The sequence below is a fragment of the Myxocyprinus asiaticus genome, chromosome 9 (assembly GCF_019703515.2).
Source record: "Myxocyprinus asiaticus isolate MX2 ecotype Aquarium Trade chromosome 9, UBuf_Myxa_2, whole genome shotgun sequence".
NCBI classification, from domain to species: domain Eukaryota; kingdom Metazoa; phylum Chordata; class Actinopteri; order Cypriniformes; family Catostomidae; genus Myxocyprinus; species Myxocyprinus asiaticus.
In genome coordinates, this window is record NC_059352.1 from 13,485,826 (window position 1) to 13,508,137 (window position 22,312).

General features: G+C 37.8%; 1 protein-coding gene across 1 annotated transcript; it reads left to right on the forward strand.

Annotated features, from left to right (window-relative positions):
- Positions 1-7,740: 7,740 nt before the first annotated feature.
- LOC127445877 (leucine-rich repeat neuronal protein 1-like) lies at positions 7,741-21,694 on the forward strand. The gene is made up of 2 exons (XM_051706325.1): positions 7,741-8,121; positions 18,522-21,694. The coding sequence occupies exon 2, from the start codon at positions 18,763-18,765 to the stop codon at positions 20,914-20,916; it is 2,154 nt and encodes a 717-aa protein (XP_051562285.1). The 5' UTR covers positions 7,741-8,121; positions 18,522-18,762; the 3' UTR covers positions 20,917-21,694.
- The last annotated feature ends 618 nt before the right edge of the window (positions 21,695-22,312 follow it).

Sequence of the window (22,312 nt, forward strand, 5' to 3'; positions counted from 1 at the left end):
TTTACAATGAAAGTACTTTTAACTTGACATGGAATCTAAAAGCACTGCTATCATGGCAGCAATATGCATCTCAAGGGTCAAAACCTCCATCTAGAGGAAATCAAAATTTAGCTAGCCTCCTATCCAACACTTTAATTACACTTTAAAAAGGAAACGTTTCTAAACACACTCGGTTACTTACTCCATATTTATTTATGCAATACAAATGACAAATGTCAAATGTCATAAACCTGGAATATGCTTCCCTTGCTTGTTCCAAACCCTGATGTTTTATTTTCTTCCGTGGTACACAAAAGTTATTTTCCTATTGAAATCATGGTCACTTTTAGGTTTTGGGAAAAGGTTAGACTTTATGGTTAGGTTTAGGTTTGGGATAGGGGTTAAACTTGAAAAAAAAAAAAAACGTTTCGTTGTTTATTTTCTTTTTTTCTATGGAAGTAAAGTCATACAATTTTGTATGAGCCAACTCGTACCATTTTATTATGAATTTTATTTATTTATTTATTTATTTATTTTTATGTCCTACTATTATTATGATTTGTTATGAGACCAGGTTGGCATGTTTACATAGAAAAACAATTCCAAAATATAGCTGCAAGCAGCAATTAAGAGGCCAAGCACATCAACCATTATTAGGCACAACAATGGCAAAAAATAAATAATTAAAGCAATCTGGTCATGATTTTAGGCAAAATAGTTGAAAAACCATGAACATTATCAATTGCAATGGGACATAAAAGCGTATTACTTTTGACCAACAGGTGGCGCTGTCACCAAATTGATATGGTGTGGTCAAAGTGCGGTCATGATGACACATATAAAGTTTCCTGTCAATATGTCAAAGTGTTGCCGGGATAGAGTCTGAAAACCATTCTGGCACTGTGCCATCAAATTCATTGTTGTGTTAAACAAAAACGGTTTGGTCTGTCAACACGAAATCCATTACTTTTTGTCGTAATGGTATGGTATGGTAAGGTGGTATGATTCAATTTTGTTTAAAATCTGACAAACGCTCTAGGAGTTCGAAAAACTATGTTTTTAAAGGATTTCAAAATGGCGGACAGGAATTTCGATCGATCATGACATAATTGGTATCCACGTTGTCGGCATAACCCACAGAATCTACCAAGACTGATCTAATGACAATAGCACAAAGTAATCAAATGTTATTAGCATTTTATGAAAATTTGGTATAACTTTTGACCAGAAGGTGGTGCTGTCCCAAAACTTTTTGAGTACCTTCAGGGCATTGTGCCAATGACACATAATGAGTTTCATAATGATATGTCAATGCATTTGAAAAATAAAGCATTTTACAACAAAATTCAAAATGGGCGACACCCAAAATGGCTGACATAGGACAATTTGTTATCTTTCGACTCGGCATCCTGCACAGAATTTAACAAGACCAGATATGCATTTTTCATATTTTGTGACCACTAGGTGGCGCTGTGCCAAAACTGTGCAGGTACCCTCAGGTCATGGTTGTCATAACACACACCAAGTTTGGTATGAATACACTAAAGCTTTGCGGAGATATAGCCTCACGTCCAATTTGGCATGCTCTACGTCGAATTTGTTCACACGTTATTCGAGAACCGTTTGATTAATCAACTTGAATTCCATAACTTTTTGTCAGCCTGGTCTGAAGATGATCTGATTAAATTTTTCTGCAAATCGGACAAACAGTCTAGGAGGAGTTCGAAAAAAAGTTTTTCGAAAAATTCAAAATGCGGAAACATTTTCAAGACGGAAAATGATGACATAGGGTGCAATCGATTCGTCTCAAGTCAATTTGATTCTAGCACTTATGGTTCAAAAGTTATCAGCATAAACGTGTGAAATTTTGGCCAGTTGCTGGTGCAAGAGGGTTTGAGTTAGAGACTCCAAATTTGCTCTAGTTAATGTTCAGACTGTCCTCTATCTGTGTGCCAAATTTCCTGCATACGGTTCTATGGGCTGCCATAGACACAATGGTGGAATAATAATAATAATAAAAAGAACACTAACGATTATAATAGGTGCCTACGCACTTTTAGTGCCCCTAAATATAGCTGCAAGCAGCGATGACGGGCCCAAGCACAACTGGTCTATTTCCATGCGGTATCTTTCGGAAAACAATGCAAGGTGTACACAAGCATTTGGCATTTGACATTATTCTAAACAATTTTGAAGCAACTATTTTAAAGTCTTCCTGCTGCCAGGTGGTGGTGCTATGACTGTGACCCAAAATAGTCAAATCCATGTGATTAGTCCCCAAGACTAAACATACATCTCAATTTTGATCTAAATCACACATTGCACACAGAAGATATGAAACACTTCCTGTTTCCCATTTTTCACCATTAATTTAATGCCAGACCATGGCAACACCATTCGATGTATCAAAATCTGTTCGCAATTTAGCATCTTCAATGTCTTGGCATAATGTTGTCTAAATGTGCGACTTGATGAGGACTATATATGTACCAATTTTGGTGATTGTAGGTGAAAATGGAGGTGCTACAGAGGCCGTCTTACACACCCATTTTAAAGGGGGTGCTACAGAGCCCCCCCCCCCCAACTCCCCCAACATGCCCATGCGTGAACTCTTGACCAGAACTAAAGGTCACAACTCTGATGTGTGTGCAAAATTTCATGAAATTTTAAGCATGCCAAGTGCCTCAAAAACACCCAAATATAGGAAGAAAGGAATAATAACAATTAATGCCTTGCCATGGCAACAGTACTTAAGATATCAAATATTCCTTTACAATTTTACATCAGCAGTGTCGTGACATTATTCTAAAGAATTTTTAAGCAATTCATGTAAACACAAGAAGGCTATTTCAAAGTCTGTTAAAAGTGCCATACTTCCTACTGCCAGTTGGTGGCGCTATGACCGTGACCCATAATAGCTGGATCAATGTTATCAACCCTCACTACTAAACATACAGCTGAATTTTTGCAATACATTTATAGCTTCGCCATGGCGACACCGTTCAAAATATCACAAATCTGTTTGCAATTTAGCATCTACAATGTCTTGGCATGATGTTGCGCAAATTTGGTGCCAGTCACACGAATCCCCTAGGAGGAGTATTTAAAAGTTCACAGCCTGCGAGTATGAAAGTTGTTCGGCTTTATGAGAACTATATATGTATCAATTTTGGTAATTTTGGTAGGTGAAAATGGGGGTGCTACAGAGCCCACCTTACATGCTTATTTTCAAGGGGGGCACTACAGAGCCCCCCCTGCAACTTTGCCCAGCCCTTATGGCCGACGACTCTGATGTGTGTGCAAAATTTCAAGAATTTTCACGCATGTTAAGTACCCCAAAAGTACCAAAAAACCTTGATGCAAGCAGCAAGCAGCCCAAGCACAACTGGTCCATTTCCACCCGGTGGCTTTCAGAAAACAATGCAAGGTAAACACATGCATTTGATAGTATTTTAAACAATTTTGAAGCAACTATTTTAAAGTCTTCCTGCTGCCAGGTGGTGGCACTATGACTGTGACCCAAAATAGTCAAATCCATGTGATTAGTCCCCAAGACTAAACATACATCTCAATTTTGATCTAAATCACACAATCCACGCAGAAGATATGAGAAACTTCCTGTTTCCCTATTTTTGCCATTAATTGAATGCCTCGCCATGGCAACACTTTTCAATATATCCAAAAATCCTTTTGCAATTTAGCATCTTCAGTGTCTTGGCATAATGTTGCCCACATTTGTTGCCAGTCACATTAATCCCCTTGGAGGAGTATTTAAAAATTCAGGGCCTGCATTAAAATAAAAAATAAAAAATCCAAATTCAATCCAAAATGGCCAACTTCCTGTTGAGCTATTGACTATAATATTGAAAGTTGTCCAGCTTGATAAGAACAATATACAGGAATGTACCAATTTTGGTGATGGTAGGTGAAACTGACCCCACCTCTTTAGTCAAAAGGTGGTGCTACAGAGCCCTCCAACCATGCCCATGTGTTAACTTTTGCCCAGGCCTAATGGCCAACAACTCTGATGTATGTGCCGAATGTCATGAAAATGTAAGCATACCAAGTGCCTCAAAACACCCAAATATATGAAGAAAGGAAAAATAATAATATGTTGCCATAGTAACACTATCTGAGATATCAAAATTCTCTTATTAATTTTACATCTGCAGTGTCTTGACATTATTCTAAACAATTCTGGAACAATTCAGGTAAAAACAAGAGGGCTATTTCAAAGACTGTTATAAGTGTTATACTTCCTGCTGCCAGTTTGTGGCACTACGACCATGACCACCTATAGCCACATCCATGTGATCAGCCCCCAAGACCGCACATACAGTTCAGTTTTGATCTAAATCACAATGCACGCATAAGATATGAGACATTTCATGTTTCCTAATTTTAAACATTAATTTATTGTTTCGCCATGGCAACAACGTTCAATATATCAAAAATCTGTTCGCAATTTAGCATCTTCAATGTTTTGGCATAATATTGCCTAAGTTTGATGCCTGTCACATTACTCCCCTAGGAGGAGTATTCAAAAATTCAGGGCCTTCAATTTTTGAGGGGGATTTTCTCCCCTTTTCTCCCCAGTTTGGAAAGCCCAATTCCCAAAGCGCTCTAAGTCCTCATGGTGACATAGTGGCTCATCTCAATCCAGGTGGCAGAGGACGAATCTCAGTTGCCTCCGCATCTGAGACCGTCAATCTGCGTATCTTATCACGTGGCTTGTTGAGCGTGTTACCACAGAGATATTGTGCATGTGGAGGCTTCACGCTATTCTCCGCGGCATCCACGCACAACTCCAAGCACCACACTAAGAGCAAGAACCACATTTTGCCGACCACGAGGAGGTTACCACATGTGACACTACCCTCCCTAGCAACCGGGCCAATTTGGTTGCTTAGGAGACCTGGCTGGAGTCACTCGGCACGGATTCGAACTTGCGACTCCAGGGGTGGTAATCAGCGTCTTTACTCGCTGAGCTACACAGCTACCCCAGGGCCTGTAGTTTTCAAAAAATGCACATTCAATCCAAAATGACCGACTTCCAGTTGGGAGGAGCTAATGACCGTAATTTTGAAAGTTGTCTGGCTCAATGAGAACAATATATGTAACAAGTTGAAAGGTGGCGCTACAGAGCTCCCTAGCCACGCCCATGTGTTAACGTTTGCATAAGAAGGTCATTTCAAAGTCTGTTAATAGTGCCACACTTCCTTCCATCAGTTGGTGGCGCTATGACCGTGACCCACAATAGCCACATCAATGTGATCAGCCTGCAAGGCCAAACATATGGCTCAATTTTGATGTAAATCACACGATGCACGCAGAAGATATGAGACACTTCCTGTTTTTCATTATTTGACGTTAATTTATCGCATTGCCATGGCAACACCGTTCAATATATCAAACATCAGTTCACAATTTAGCATTGTCAATGTCTTGGCATGATGTCGCCCACATTTGGTACCTGTAACATGAATCCTCCAGGAGGAGTATTTCAAATTCCAGAGCATGCATTTTTCAAACAATCCAAAATGGCCGAATTCCTGTTGGGCGGAGCTTAAGTTTGGTGACTGTAGCTCGAAAGGGATGTTCTACAAAGCCCCCCGAACATGCCCATCTTCTAGGTGGCACTACAGAACCCCCTCTACATGCTCATGTATGAACTTTTGCCAAGCCCTGATGGCCAGTGCAAATTTTCAAGAGTTTTCATGCATGTTAACTACCCCAAAAGTACTGAAAACCTTGAAAAGAAGAAGAGGAATCCTTAGAAAAACAATAGGGCCTCCGAACTTTCAGTGCTTGGACCATAAGAATCCTTAGAAGAACAATAGATCCTCCACACTTTCAGTGCTTGGGCCCTAAATTGTGCAGACTGACTCAAAATATCATGTGCTAACAGCCTCTCAAGTTAAAAACAGTTCAACTTTTTAAAATGGGTCTAAGGCATGGGCCTGGGTAGCTCAGCGAGTATTGATGCTGACTATCACCCCTGGAGTCACGAGTTCGAATCCAGGGCATGCTGAGTGACTTCAGCCAGGTCTCCTAAGGAGCCAAATTGGCCCGGTTGCTAGGGAGGGTAGAGTCACATGGGGTAACCTTCTCGTGGTCGCTATAATGTGGTTCTCACTCTCGGTGGGGCGCGTGCTGTGCGTGGATACTGTGGATAATAGCGTGAAGCCTCCACTCGCGCTATGTCTCCGCGGTAACGCGCTCAACAAGCCACGTGATAAGATGCGTGGATTGACGGTCTCAGACGCGGAGGCAACTGAGATTCATCCTCCGCCACTCAGATTGAGGGGAGTCACTACGCCACCATGAGGACTTAGAGCACACTGGGAATTGGGCATTTCAAATTGGGAAGAAAAGGGAAGAAAAAACGGGTCTAAAGCCACTTGTGTTTTGTTTCATTTTGACTAGTTTTTTGTAGGCCACACAAGAATGCATCCTGTGTGAATGGCCCCTTAAAGGTGCTGTAAGTGGTTTTAGCCTTTCTGGAACTTCCACCAGTCAAGCCGTTGATTTAGCCACGCTCCCTTTTCCAAAACCCCTCACTAAAAAGACAGGTGCACACACACAGACACACTAAGGACCATTGTGTTGAAGCAGATGAAAGGCGACGGGTCCCTCTGAGCATTTTTCTGTCCAACCCTGAGCGTTTCTTGGGATCAGGACACAATACTGGCACAATTAATAACCCTAATTTCAGACATTCCCGTTTACTGTCTGATGTTTTCCCCTTGTCAAGTTTGTGCTTCATCTGAGCAGACTAATTAACAGGCGAATAAATTATCTCTGAAATATGTTTTCATTCTCCCACGAGGGTGTCCCATGAGAGTTATTTTAATTATTATAATTTTTTATTTGTGGCATAATTTTTAGAGCAAGAAGTTTCTCAACACCCTATTCTCTTGTTTCTCTATACCACAAATAAACACACACACACACAAATTAATTTCACTGTTGCAAAGTGTTTTCATTTATAAGCTATGTCCCAGCAAACACATAATGTTAACCAAACATTAGCATATGCTTCCCTTTTGGTTATTTTTTTATTTTTTATTTTTTATTTTTTTTGGGGGAACAAATTCCTAACGTTCTGGGAACATTCTTTTTAGGTTATATTTTTAAAACCAAAACTAATGTTCACAAAAAGTTGCAGAGAGATTTTTGTTTGATAACCTTAAAATAACTTATACAGAACATTCTCTTATGTTTATTTTTAGGCTTTATTTTGATAACCATAAGCTAATTTTCCCAGAACGTTGCTGGGACGTTTTGATCTGGCAACTTAAGACAACTTATACAGAACCTTATGGTTATTTTTAGGTTTTATTTGTATAACCATAAAATAAACTTCTCAGAACACTGCAGGGATCATTCACTGTTTAAGAATACATTTTTAACTATAAAAACAATTTTATATACTAGACAATGTATCAGAGTGGATAAATTAGGAAGAACTGTCCTGAAAGTGAGGCACCAAACAAAGGGACATTGTCTCATTGTAAATCTTTGGCAAGTGCAGAGTTCTCCATCACTACGTCAAGGAGGAGGAGTGGGTGTCAGTGGAAGACGTTCTCACAAGAGAATATCACACCCTTAGCATTTCGGCTTCCACGCCCAGCGTTATCCCCACCGCGCTCCCCCAGTGCCCGCCTTTGTTCGGATCACAACGATCACTGAACAGATGGTATTCTGCTTGGGAATCGTGTGACAACCACCGGCTAGCAACCAATCGCCTGCTCTGGAATCAGCTGACTCGCCTGGACAGCGCCAGGTGCTGTCATCATATTTTCCTCAGTAGGCTCCACAGTAACACGGAGACACGGCGGACGGTAGCCAGTCACCGGATTCCTGTTGCAAAGATCCTCTCCCTGCAAACCCGACCATGCACTTGGCCAAGGCTGCACATGAATATTCCCGGAGTGGATGTAACGAAACGATGCCGTTGTAATCGAAGAACAGTTCAGTATATGGGACTGAAGAGCGATGTGGTAGTGTTTATCTGTGGATTTTCTTCTGTTCAAAAGGGCATAGATAGCCTACTGTATTCCGATACTGTACGTGCATGAAACAGTCAAGGAAGGAATTCAATGCATTTTGGAACGTGTAGGCTGCTGGCAAGCCAAAGAGGTATGTTGAGATGTAGCCTATTTTAATGAATCCGTATAGCTTTTCCATTTATGCACGAGCATCTTTGCATCTAAAAAAATAAATACAAATAAATAATAATATCTCCCAAAGGCAACTAAATACATAGCAATTTGCAATAATTTTAAAACGACACCACATTAAATATAGAACAACTTACTCCTAAATGTGTTTCGTTCAAGTTAAATGAAAATAGTTCCTTTGCTTTCAAAAGGAATCGCAGCGTCTCTCAGTCATATGGATACGTGATCACCATTTACTGCATTTAATCGCAAGGACGCATCGTCTGTTGCGCTCGTGATGTTCAAGGGCAAAACGTGTGTGATTGTCACGCAATTTATGGTTTGTTTATAATCACAATCCATTAGGCAAGAGATAACCAGACCAATATAATGTTACAAAAAGTGTAGCGTAAGGGGCCGTTCAGACCGAACGCGTTATCAGATGCAGAACTCAAGTATCCCGAGACGCATTTTTTTTTAAAAGTTGACATTCTTTTTAACTTCTGCACGAGACGCTTACAGGCGTTTTAAAAAGTCCACCTAACGCATGTTTACATACGTAGAAAATTATTGGAAAAACAGCGCAGACGGACGCAATAATACGTTCTGTGTGAACGCCCCCCCCCCTCCATTTTTTATTTATTTTTATTTTTTTATTTTGTTTACTTGAATATCCCGTTTGTCTTGTTTAAATTGTTCATAGTGAATAATTTTATAAATGTAGCCACATGAGAGTGATTTTACACTACAACTGCAATGGATAGCAAACTTTGATCCTATCATATTGCTGGGTTACCGCTAGCGCGTGTGCATGGGTCTGGTTTAACGATGCAGAAATGTGATTTGCATCTCAATGTCCAGGCACTCTAGCAGATGTTTCGTTTCGTATACGAAGACGCTGCAACTTCCCTAGGAAAGACAATAAACGCAGGAAGACGTCTTTTTAGTCACAATAAAGGATGTATAATGAGGGTTGAGGAGGGAGCTTGTATTGTCCCTAGGGACGCCACCCCTTGTTGCAGCTGTTGCGTCTGCAGTGTTGTTTTCTGATATTTGAGAAGCGTTCTCGTCGTCTCGTGTAGCCTACAACAACAACGTAAAGAAAATGTCGAGCATATGTTGAGATAAGGACAATAGAGTGTGCAGCCTGCAGGTTGTTATAGCTTTTGAAAGGCCTGGGGGCAAAGATATATTAGGTAATGTTATTCTTTTTATTTTTTTAGTATAGGAAGTAAATATCAAATATTGTGTATTTATACCGCAGTTTTACCACAATGTTAAACATTTAAGCAAGATTTAAAGGGGCTCTTGCGCTGTAAGAGGCCTTTATACGTATACTTTTTTTATTTTTATTTTTTATTGGAACTGCAGTGGTGTAAGGATACAGAAAGGTGGTGGCAAGGAACAACTGTCTGGCTTTTATAGTGGTCGCAGAGATAAGGAGTAACAGACCAGGCAGCTGTTTGACTAATTCTGCAACCATAATCTGGTTAAGAAATCACAATGCAAAGTATCGCTTGGACAGCAGATGAAGGAACAAAGACAGTGGATTGTGTTTAAGAACAAAACATGCTGTTCTTATAAATAAGACCTAACTAAATTTCTTTTAATTGTTATATTTTTAAATGCATTAATCAATATAATTATTTTTTTTAGAATAATTTACAATTATTACCTTTAAAGTGAAGTAGGGTTATTCATTTAAGCATATATAGCTCAAGTTTCAATAATGCAAAAAAAAAAAAAAAAAAAACATAGACTGCTTATGTTCAGATGTAGACACAACTCGATGTTTACCAAATACATTTTAATTTTTGTTTCTGCTTAACCCTAAAAATGGCAACATTTATTAAAAAATATTTTTTTGCTTTCCGACTTAGGGCCCAGATAATACATTTCCATATTTTTCTTCAAAATATTGCCTTTATTTAAAATGTTACAGCTTGAGGTCAGCTGCTTTCTCAAAAAATGCTTTCATGTTACATTTAGACAAAGATGGTGAATTGATTGCTGAGTTTTAAAAAAGTCAAACGATCTCATTATTTTCAGGGACAACCTATTGAATATTTTTCACAAAAATTTGACCAACTCACTAATTGCTTCTTACCCCAGCCTCTCAAAAAACCTTTTAAGGTTAAATCATGGATGCATCATCTGTTAAGGAACATTCCACACTTTTGTTCAGATCTCATGAACCTATTTAGATGTGCAAAGTGTTTGGAACACACAGTGCTGAAAAGAATTGCACCTTTGAGTTTCCATGTAAAATTACTCAGAGAACTCTGATCTGCAATCAACGTTTTTATGCCATTTGCAATAGTCCCCATACAGGCAGTGTTACCCCAGTTCAACCCTGGACAGAGCTATGATTCACCATACAATTAATAATACCCCTCAGATTAAGAGCTGGCAAGTGTAGAAGGTCTTGAATGTTGGATGTTAAAAGATCTGCTCTCTTGGCCCTTTGTAAAGCCTTCTTGATCCTAGAATGAAATTAATTATCATTAATTTCTCACTCTCTTTCTGTGGCGATATTCAGGAAGTGGGTCCTTTGGGGAGATTAGTGGAGGAAAGACTGTAGAGTTAGAGAAAAGATGGTATTTTTTTTTTAAGTTGACTGCATGAGCCATTTTAGCAGGCTTTTAGTGTTTCTTCGCTTGTTTATGGAGCTTGGTATTGTGTAGTTAGAATTTATTTCCTGTTTCCCATGTTTGCAGCAAACTGTGTGCATATAGAGGGTTAGAAAAGCAAATACTGTTTCCTGGAAATGTATTTTCAGGATATTTTCAATCATGTAGGCTGTGAGAAACAGATCAACATGGCTATGAAGTTCAAACCAACTGTACAAACAACAGTTTTTCTATCGTTCTGTTTGTAAGTGGCTAGTTACAAAATTTAGTACACTGTTGAATCACTATATCAAATGAAGTATTCTTGTGTTTGAGTGGGTCCATTTGTAGCCGGGCCTTGTTTAACCTTGTGTACCATTCCAAATATCCATACTTTTATCATAGTATAAACCCACCATTAGTGTTCTTTATAGTCTGGAATTAAAATATCGATTTCCTGTTGAGATTAAAGGAATATTCCTGGTTCAATACAAGTTAAATTCAATTGACAGCATTTGTGGCATAATGTTGATTACCACAAAAAATAATTTTGACTCGTGGCTCATTTTCTTAAAAAAAAGCAAAAATCAAGGTTACAATGAGGCACTTACAATGAAAATGAATGGGGCCAATTTTGGGAGCATTTGAAAACAGAATAGGTAAGCTTATTATTTTATAATAGCACTTAAATGAATTGTTCTGTTAAAACGTGTGCATTATTTGAGCTGTAAAGTTTATATCATCATTTTCACTCTCATTTAGGGTTTACAGCATCACGTCATCATGGCAACAAAGTTGTAAAATAGGATATAACTTACACAGAAAAAGTTAGTAAGCAAATTATCACACTAGAATCATGTTAATGTGCATATTGTTTACATCGAGTGACTATAGTAAACTAAGTATTTTAATGTTTATGGACTGGCCCCATGGACTCCACTGTAAGTGTCTCACTGTAACCCAGATTTTTGCTTTTTTTTTTTTAAAAGAAAAGGAGGGACAAGTTGAAATAAATTTTTGTGGTAATAAATATTATGCTATAAATGCTGTAGATTGAGCTTAACTTGTAATGAACCTAGAATATTCCTTTAATTTAAACACTGTGCACTTTTCTGTGCTTAAATGTTCAGGTATATTTTACTGTAAATGCATAGTGAGGTTGTTTTATCATGAACAAGTCACTGTTGAAATATAATTGTGCACACTTTTGAATTTACATTTTGGATGTGTCATTAACAGTAACACTTCAACTAAACCTCACAGGCTCTTAGTTTGTGTTCTCTTCAAACTTGAAATAACTGTCTGACACTAGCAGTACAGTGATGTCACAGATCAGACATTCCTTCAAAACAGAAGTCCTCACTCTCTGCAGAGAACAGATCTGCATCTGTTGGTGATTTGAAATGGCAGGTGTTTCAAATGGCTCCCATTGAATTTCACAGCTGTCATTTGTTATATAAGACAAGGGGAAGTTAGGGACGACAGGCTGGATAACAGGAAGCAGGCTGAAAGCAGAAGTCCAGCTAATGAGGTTGGAATGGCATAAATAGCCAGTAATTTGCCCACAAATTTGGAGCTGATTGCCTCAGATCCTGTTTACTCATAAAGATTGAATATTTATAAGGATCTTCAGTTTGTTCTTTTTGTGCAGCCCTTTGGCAAGGAATACTTGTAGAAAGTTTTTTATTTTTATTTTTTTTATTTTTATTTTTTTTTTCACTATCCTTCCCTTCATACTTTTTGACCAATATAAATGTAATAAGAGGATCTCATTTTTGAACCATCAAACATCACATTCTAATAACCAATATAGTAATTCACCAAAATAATCAAGGCCATACTTTAAAGAGAAACATTTAAAACCCCTGGCTATATATTATTTACTAAATGCTTAGTTCATATCTGAAACACTGTGCAGTTACATTATGGTTTTGTTTGGTAACTAGTCTGGATTTAAGTCTGCAAAAAGATAAATAAAATCTCAAAGCAGACTTAATGAAACTGAAGTGAAGCTAGAAATATAGGACTTAATCTAAAAACATAAAGCTGAAATTGGGGCTTAATTTTAAGTTTTCACTGAGAATATATATACTGTATATAGAATGTCTTAAATGAAACTGTGATCTCTGGATTACTTTATCCTACTTACTGGAATGGGTTTGGCCTCCACTTTTTAATACTGCTATTAAGAGCTGAATCTGAGACTGACCTCAATATTGATAAAAATGAAACATAATTCATGTGAGAATATGACCTATTGTTTACTGAATTTAAACAATGGAAAATATTGCAGCATGGTATCATTATTAACAGTAAGTAAAAAATAAAAAAATAAAAAGAGAGATAGGCTTCATTTATATGAAATATACTGTGTGATACAGACATACAAAATATTCTATTTAAAATGTATTGTTAGTACAAATGGTTTAAATTTATTTAAATTTATATAAATATGCTTAACTTTTCTAAGTATAAAATTATTTCAATTAATCCCAAAACAAATGCAGTTGCTTTGCCATTTACCAAACTGTATTGTTTAAAAACTATGAATTTTGTTTACTAAATTTCAAAAGTTCATACTCCTCATTCATTTTAATTAAATACTTAGCATTCTGATTTCATAATATGTACATTATTCAAAGATTACTTAAAGGAATAGTTCACCCAAGTAAGCTGTGGTAAATATCCGTGCTGTTAAAGTCACCTCCACGCTATTAAAAGGCACCTCTGCTTAAAAGGGCACCTTTACATTTCTGAAGGGCACCTTTAGATTTGTGAACGAAAAACCCCCATTCTGTGCACATTAGTGATGCAAGTGAATGGTGGCCAGAAATTTGAAGGTCCAAAAAGCATATAAATGCACAATAAAAGTAATCCACACGACTCCAGTGGTTAAATCCGTATCTTCTGTTGCGATAGTTATGGGTGAAAAACAGATCAGTCCTTTTTTACTATAAATTTCACATTCTACTTTTGTTTTTGGCGATGCGCATTCTTCGTGCATATCGCCACCTACTGGTCAGGGAGGAGAATTTATAGTAAAAAAGGACTTAAATATTGATTTTTTTTCTCACCCACACCTATCATATCGCTTCTGAAGATATGGATTTAACCAATGGACTCATGTGGATTACTTTTATGCTGCATTTATATGCCTTTTGGACCTTCAAAATTCTGGTCACCATTCACTTGAATTGTATGGACCTACAGAGCTAAGATATACTTTTTAAACTCTTTGTTTGTGTCCAGCAGAAGAAAGAAAGTCATACACATTGGGCATGAGGGTGAGTAAATGACAAGATAATTTTCATTTTTGGGTGGACTATCCCTTTAATTCATTTTGATGGAAATTTTTCATACAATTGAAATGCATAAATCTTAAAAATAGGCTGAAATGTTTACAGATAAATTTAATCTTTCATCTTATTACTGGTTAAAGTTCTTCACAGAAAAGTCTTGAAGTGATATACTGTATTACAACCCAACCCATGTATTTTATATTGTTTTTCTTGTCAAAGTCAAAACCTGTGACTTCACCAACTGAATGAAATGCTTTACTGATTGATCTTTGCAGTGTTAGTAGAGTGAATTGCCAAAGTCACCCTGTAAAGCATTTGGTTAATTTGTCTCCTGCCTTCACTGGTGTAGCAGGACATTTTCAGTGTGAGATGTCATTCTGTATTGCATTACAGAACACTTAAAGGATGTGGCTGATAACACAGATAGCACAGGCCAGGTCCCATCTGTGTACTGCACTCTTTTATGAGAATTGCTGATACTGGCAGTTACAGTCAGCTCTCATTCTAAATTGCCCTAATGCTCCTTCAGTCACAAGGGGAAGATCAGGCATCTTATTGATTTTCACTCTCACATTAAATGACTCATTTACACCATGTTTCCTCCATTCATTTACTTGGGAGTATGAGACTTCAAATTTGTATTTGTTGGAGTATTAGAATACACAAGATAACACCACAACTCTAAATATAATGCCACCGTGTTACACTTTTTGCAGAAATCAACAGACAACAGGCATATTAAGTTTGGATATGAGAAATTATTTTAACAGAAAAAAGTACACACATAACCTTTTACATTTTACAAGTTAATTGTTTTGAATTCAGCACATTTAAAAACATTAAAAACACAGAACAACTTCTGTGGAGGAGTTTTTGTTCTCTAATGTACTGTAGGTGGTATTTGGCATGGACTAAATTCCCCTGGCTTGCTGTTTGTGTGTTTGAGTCAGCATTAGCACCATATGGGACAGCAGATGCCCCGTTCACTGCTCTGTCAATAACACAGGTCACCGTGTTGTGCCTTTTGCTTGGGATAGGATGCTTTCCTTGCTTGGTATTTTTATTCCGAACCCCAAAATTACACTCTAGATTTAAATTAGTCTCAGCAATCTAGGACAACACTAATGTCCTGCTGGAGTAAATAGAATTAAATAGGGCTTCCAGCTAAAGATAGTGACCCCAGCAAAAAAAAAAAAATATATATATATATATATATAACACACATACATAAACGCAACAAAAAGAGCAGATATTAATCGATAGCTTGACAGAAAAGATTATGAATGAAATGGAATAATAGAATAATTGCAGAGCCCTGCACTATACACGTCACTTATTTTCTGTCTGCATTGACAATAGCTATTGTTTGCTCACCTGTTTGATCACCAACTAACATTTCCTTCCTTTTCTGTCACCCTTTCTATCTTTGATCTAAGCTTCAAGGAAATCTGATTACAGTAAACAAAAGTTCCACATATAAACAAACATTGACCATATTTTTTGTATCCTGGTTTATTGAATACGCTGTATTTAAAGAAAAGAGAATGTAACAATTACTGTAAAAAATGGAGAGAGCTAACTTTATGAAACTTAAAGTAATCAAAAATAAAAATGACCATTTATTCACCTTCATGTTGTTTAATATCTGTACAACTTTATTTCTTCTCTGGGACACAAATGGAGATGTAAGGCACACACCATTGATTTTCATAGAATGAAAAAAGATGCAATGAAAGTGAATGATGACCAGGGTTGGGGAGTAACGAAATACATGTAACGGGATTACGTATTTAAAATACAAAATATAAGTGACTGTATTCCACTGCAGTTACAATTTAAATCATTGGTAATTAGAATACAGTTACATTCAAAAAGTATTTTGATTACTGAAGAGATTACTTGCATTTTATTGTCATTTGTTTCATTTAATATTTAGTCCTTTCAGATGGAAAACATTTATAAATATAAATTATGCGATCCAAAGTGTATTTGAATAGTGATGAAACACTTTCTTATGACGTGTTACATTCATATGAGCAGACAGAGAAGTACGTTTGAAGTAAGTTTGGAGCAGAAGAAATAGAAATAAACCTTGTGTAAATTGTCAGCTTTACGTTAAGATAAAATGCTATTTCAAGCCATTTTACATGCACGTTACCAGGCACGATCATATTTTTTTTTATCAAGAAAATTCACGTTGGATCGTAATTTCTTTTTTCTAGTAAGACCTTTGATATTAGGGCAAAAATCGTATTCTTGATAATATTTTTTTTTTTTTATTGTTTTCCTGTAAAAATATCTAAAAATCCTTAAAACAAGATCAATTTGACATATCTTGTTTTAGAAACAACACTGCATAAGATATTTAGTTTTTTCAGAGAATGTATTTTTAACATGTGTATTTTGTCTTACTGTACTGGCAGAGTTTTTATAGTCAAAACAAGTGAAAAAATCTACCAGTGCTGAAGAAGTAATCCAAAGTATTTAGAATACATTACTGACCTTGAGTAATCTAACGGAATACGTTACAAATTACATTTTACAGCATGTATTCTGTAATCTGTAGTGGAATACATTTCAAAAGTAACCCTCCCAACCCTGATGATGACTGAGACAAACATTTATACTCACATCACCTTTTGTGTTCCATGGAAGAAAAAAAGTCAGAAAGGTTTGTAACAAAACGAGGGTGAATAAATAACAGTACTTACATTTTTGTGGGAACAGTCCCTTTAATACAGGTGTTGTAACTGTACTAAGTCACAAAATGTGACCAAATCTCTCACACACACACACAAACACACACACACAAACATTATATATATATATATATATATATAAACAGGTCTATAGATTGTCTTTTTTTAAATTCACCTGTATGTTAAAAAAAAGATATGAGAGTCTCTAATGATCTCATGTTTTTGAGCCATTTGAATAGATGAAAGCCTTCAATTGAATTGGATCTCTTTCTAAGCTTACCTACTTCTGAAAAGTGTTTTATATTGCTCTTCCATAATAATGATCTGATTCAGCCTTTTTAATGAAAAGTAGCACATCGTACATACTCTCACTGAGCACTTTATTAGGAACACCTGTACACCTAATTCTTTATGCAATTATCTAATCAGCCAATTGTGTGGCACCAGTGCAATGCATAGAATCATGAACATTATGAACGTTACATTTGTAGAGCACTTTTCTGATACTACACTCAAAACGCTTTACACAGTGAACAGGGGGCTTCTCCTCAACCACCACCAGTGTGCAGCATCCACCTGGATGATGCGAATGCAGCCATAGTGCGCCAGTACGCTCAGCACACACCAGCTATCGGTGGAGAGGAGAGAGTGGAGTGATAGAGCCAATTAATGGATGGGGATTATTAGGAAGCCATGATTGATAAGGGCCTATGAGGGGAATTTGGCCAGGACACCGGGGTTACACACCTACTCTTTTCTGGGACTTTTAATGGCCACAGAGAGTCAGGACCTTGGTTTAACATCTCATCCGAAGGACAGTGCCTTTTTACAGTATAGTGTCCCCATCACTATACTGGGGCATTAGGACCTACACAGTCCACAGGGTGAGCACCTCCTGCTGGACTCCCTAATACCTCTTCCAGCAGCAACCTTAGTTTTCCCAGGAGGTCTCCCATCCCGGTACTGCCCAGGCTCAGCCCTGCTTAGCTTCAGTAGGCAACCAGTCTTAAGCTACAGGGTGATATGGCTGCTGGCTGATCATGCAGATATGGGTCAGGAGCTTCAGTTAATGTTCACATCAACCATCAGAATGGGGAAAAAAATGTGATCTCAGTGATTTCGACCATGGCATGCTTGTTAGCGCCAGATGGGCTGGTTCGAGTATTTCTGTAACTGCTGATCTTCTGGGATTTTCATGCACAACTGTCTATAGTTTTTACTCAGAATGGTGCCAAAAAAAAAAAAAAACATCTAGTGAGCGGCAGTTCTGTGGACATTAATGTCTTGTTGGTGAGAGAGGTCAATGGAGAATGGCCAGATTGGTTCGAGCTGACAGAAAAGCTACGGTAACTCAGATAATCACTCTGTACAATTGTAGTGAGCAGAATAGCACCTCAGAATGTACCACACATTGAACCTTGAGGCGGATGGGCTACAATAGCAGAAGACCACATTGGGCACTTTATTAGGATCATAGTGTTCCTAATAAAGTTCTCAGTGAGTGTATATCTATAATAAGCTCATTTTTAAATGTTGAATATTTGGAATTGTAGTAAACTTATAAGCTTAGTATGCCCTGTTTACTTTATGGGATTTTTGTTTTATCTGTGTATTGTTTCCATTGCTAGAATCCATAATTTCTACTTTTGTCTCAGAACCTCCTAAATGTTCTTTCTTACATAGTATATGATTATATAACATTACTTTTCATCTTATGGAATTTTGCCATTCATTGTTGTAACAGCTTTTCTCTGTTTTGTTTTGTTGTTTTAGGCCAGCGTACCAGTCTCAGGTTCAAACTGTGAGGAAGTTTCAATCCTATATGAGCCCACAGGAACTACACCCTTTTAAATCTTTCGGAAGCTCTTTGACTCAGCTCTTCAAACTTTCAGAGGGATAAAAGGTTTTTTCTGCAACACTCCTTTTGAAAGAGAATCTCACCTAGCCATCTCAGTCTTTTTGTTGCTACAGGAATTCCAACTGAGATCTGAGAGGATAAACACTTGCAGTCAGAATGGCAAGAGGGACTTTCTTTTTTGTTGCGACGGGCCAAATTTGTTTCTCTCTACTTCTGGCTTTACTTGGCTTCTCATCTGTTCAGACTACAGAATGTCCTCAGCTTTGTGTTTGTGAGATCCGGCCTTGGTTCACACCCCAGTCAACCTACAGAGAAGCAACTACGGTTGATTGCAATGACCTTCATCTTGCCCGCATCCCTGGAAACCTGTCCTCTGACACACAGGTGTTGCTTCTGCAAAGCAACTACATTGCCAGAACTAGTGAGGAGCTAGAGCGACTTCTGAATCTCACAGAATTGGACCTGTCTCAGAACAACTTCAGCAACATCCGTGATATTGGCCTGACCAACATGTCACAACTCACTACGCTTCACCTGGAGGAGAACCAAATAGTCGAGATGCCTGACTTCAGTTTGCAAGACCTCACCAATCTACAAGAGCTGTATATTAATCACAATCAGATCAGCTCTATTGCTCCAAATGCCTTTGCCGGTTTGCATAACCTGCTTAGGCTCCACCTGAACTCTAACAGGCTCAAGGCCATTGACAGTCATTGGTTTGAATCCACCCCCAATCTTGAGATCCTAATGATTGGGGAAAATCCTGTGGTTGGCATCCTGGATTTGAATTTTAAACCTCTTATTAACTTAAGGAGCCTGGTGCTCGCAGGCATGGAGCTCACAGATATTCCAGACAATGCATTTGTTGGACTGGACAACCTGGAGAGTCTCTCTTTCTATGACAATAAACTTGTTAGGGTGCCACAGACTGCTCTGCAGAAACTTCATAACCTTAAATTTCTGGATTTGAACAAGAATCCCATACATAAAATTCAGCAGGGGGACTTTAAGAACATGCTAAGGCTGAAAGAACTTGGCATCAACAACATGGGAGAACTAGTGTCCATTGATCGCTTTGCCCTGGATAACCTCCCAGAGTTGACCAAACTTGAAGCCACAAACAATCCCAAGTTTTCTTATGTGAGCCGTTTGGCATTCCATGACTTACCATCACTAGAGAGTCTAATGCTCAATAACAATGCTCTGAACTCACTCTACCAGGCGACAACAGAATCCCTGCCCAACCTAAGGGAGATCAGTATCCACAGCAACCCACTGCGGTGCGACTGTGTTATTCAATGGATGAGCTCCAACAAGACCACCATTCGATTCATGGAGCCTCTTTCCATGTTTTGTACAATGCCACCTGAGGTTAGAGGTCAACATGTGAGAGAGGTGCTTTCTCGCGAATCTTCAGGCCAATGCCTGCCCATGATCTCTCTCGATACATTCCCTAATCACCTCAACCTAGACATCGGAATGACGGTAGACCTTGATTGTCGTGCAATGGCCGAACCAGAACCACAGATATATTGGGTAACACCATCAGGTAACAGGGTAATGATAGATACCGTGTCTGATAAATACCAACTTAACAATGCAGGAACTCTCCGCATATCCCATATTCAGGTAGATGACTCTGGCCACTACACTTGTGTGGCCCAGAACACTGAGGGAGCTGACACTCGGGTAACCGCCCTTCGAGTCAATGGGACTCTTCTGGATAGCACGCAGCTAATGAAGATCTACGTGAAGCAAACAGAGTCCCACTCGATATTAGTGTCCTGGAAGGTAAACTCCAATGTCATGACGTCCAACCTCAAATGGTCATCCGCGACCATGAAAATCGACAACCCTCACATAACCTATACCGCTAAGGTTCCTGTAGATGTTCACGAGTATAATCTCACACACCTTCAGCCAGCAACTGAGTATGAGGTCTGTCTCTCTGTCTCTAACATCCACCAGCAAACCCAAAAGTCTTGCGTCAATGTCACGACCAAGCACACCACCTTTGCTGTGGAGATCTCGGAACAAGGCACCAATACAGCTCTTGCAGCTGTCATGGGCACAATTTTGGCCATCATCAGCCTGGGCTCTATTATAATGTACATTGCCAAGAGATGGAAAAGGAAGAACTATCATCACTCCTTAAAGAAATACATGCAGAAAACTTCCTCCATCCCTCTAAATGAACTGTATCCTCCCCTTATTAACCTATGGGAGGTGGACAGCGAAAAGGACAAAGAGGGCTCTTCGGAAACAAAGACAACCCAGGTTGACACAACGAGAAGTTATTACATGTGGTGAATCTTACCTGACTTTTTTTTGTCGTCAGAGCACAAAGACACGCCATTGCTTATGTGTGCATAAAAAGACATTCTTTTTCTTCTTTGCTTACTGCAAGCAACTTTTCAGACTGATATCTCTGACTTTTTTGTAGAGTATATTGCCTTTTCCTCTTCTTTGACTTTCAATATGGCAGCTTTTGTTTAGCTTCCGAGACATGTTAGTAGCTGTGCTTTTTCCTTCGTTACATTTTAATAGCACAGCATAGATAATGTCAAGGATTTGAACTTTGGGTTGATTGATGCTGTAGCATTGTATCTGATCTAATACTGATATGTCTTTGGCAGTATTCATAGAGAATGCATTGTTTCTTTCTCTCTTTCGTAAAACAGTTTAACTGTTGTGCACTGAAATATATTAACAAATTTGTCCTTGGACTCCAGTGTAAGCTGACAATTTGAGCTTAGACTTGATACACTGTCTGTTGAATAACGTTAGCAATTGTTCTGTAATGTTGTATCAACTATACTTTGAACATTTTGGATTTTCTCAAAAAAATCCTTTTTTGATTTAGATGTTAACTTTGCAGATAAAAGAACTGTAAACCAGCAATAGAAATGTGAATGTTTAATAATTAGGTAGTAGAGAAATGCTTTTTTAATTACTCAGATTCTTCTTTTTTTAATTGGCTAGAATCTGTTAATCACTTGATTTTGTTGTAATTTACACATGCAAAATATGTTGCATATTATAGCGCAAACAAAAATAAAACAGTTTTGTTCAGATATTTTTTATACAATGATTTTCAAGTCAAGTGTCATTATTCTAAATTTCTATCATAATTATTCTTTCATACTGTCTTTCAGACAGCAAATATCTCCAGTACCAAATCACTGGTATTGACAGGATCAAGGAAGGAAATTCTGAAAATTTAATTAAACAATTATTCGATAGGACAAGTTTTATCAAAAATAAGGACAAATTATTTATTAAAGAAATGATTAAATTAACCATTTGAATTCCTTGAATACTAAACTGCCATTGGAATTTTTGATAATTTATGTTAATAAAATGGTTAAATTAATTGGTATTTAATGGCAAGGTTGATGGCCATGTACCATGCAGTCGCATGTTGGTATAATGTCTCAAATTATGGAAAGAGTAAATGAACCAAGACCAAAGAAGGTTTTGATTATGGGTAGTGGACAATGAACCAGTCTCCACTGGCACATTTAGCCTACAGTCATCAGCCTGGTTTTAATCAGCCAAATGTTGGGCCTCTTGATAATATTAAGCATTCATAAGACTCAATATCAGCAATACCTTAGGAGAATCATAAACCCAAAGAATTCCCCAAAACAACATTAAGCAGGGAAATCAGGCCTCTGAAATATTGTTGATACCTGTTTTGATTGCC

What these genes read in the sequence shown, in the direction of transcription:
- LOC127445877 (XM_051706325.1), top strand. Translation starts at nt 18,763, where the DNA reads ATGGCAAGAGGGACTTTCTTTTTTGTTGCGACGGGCCAAATTTGTTTC.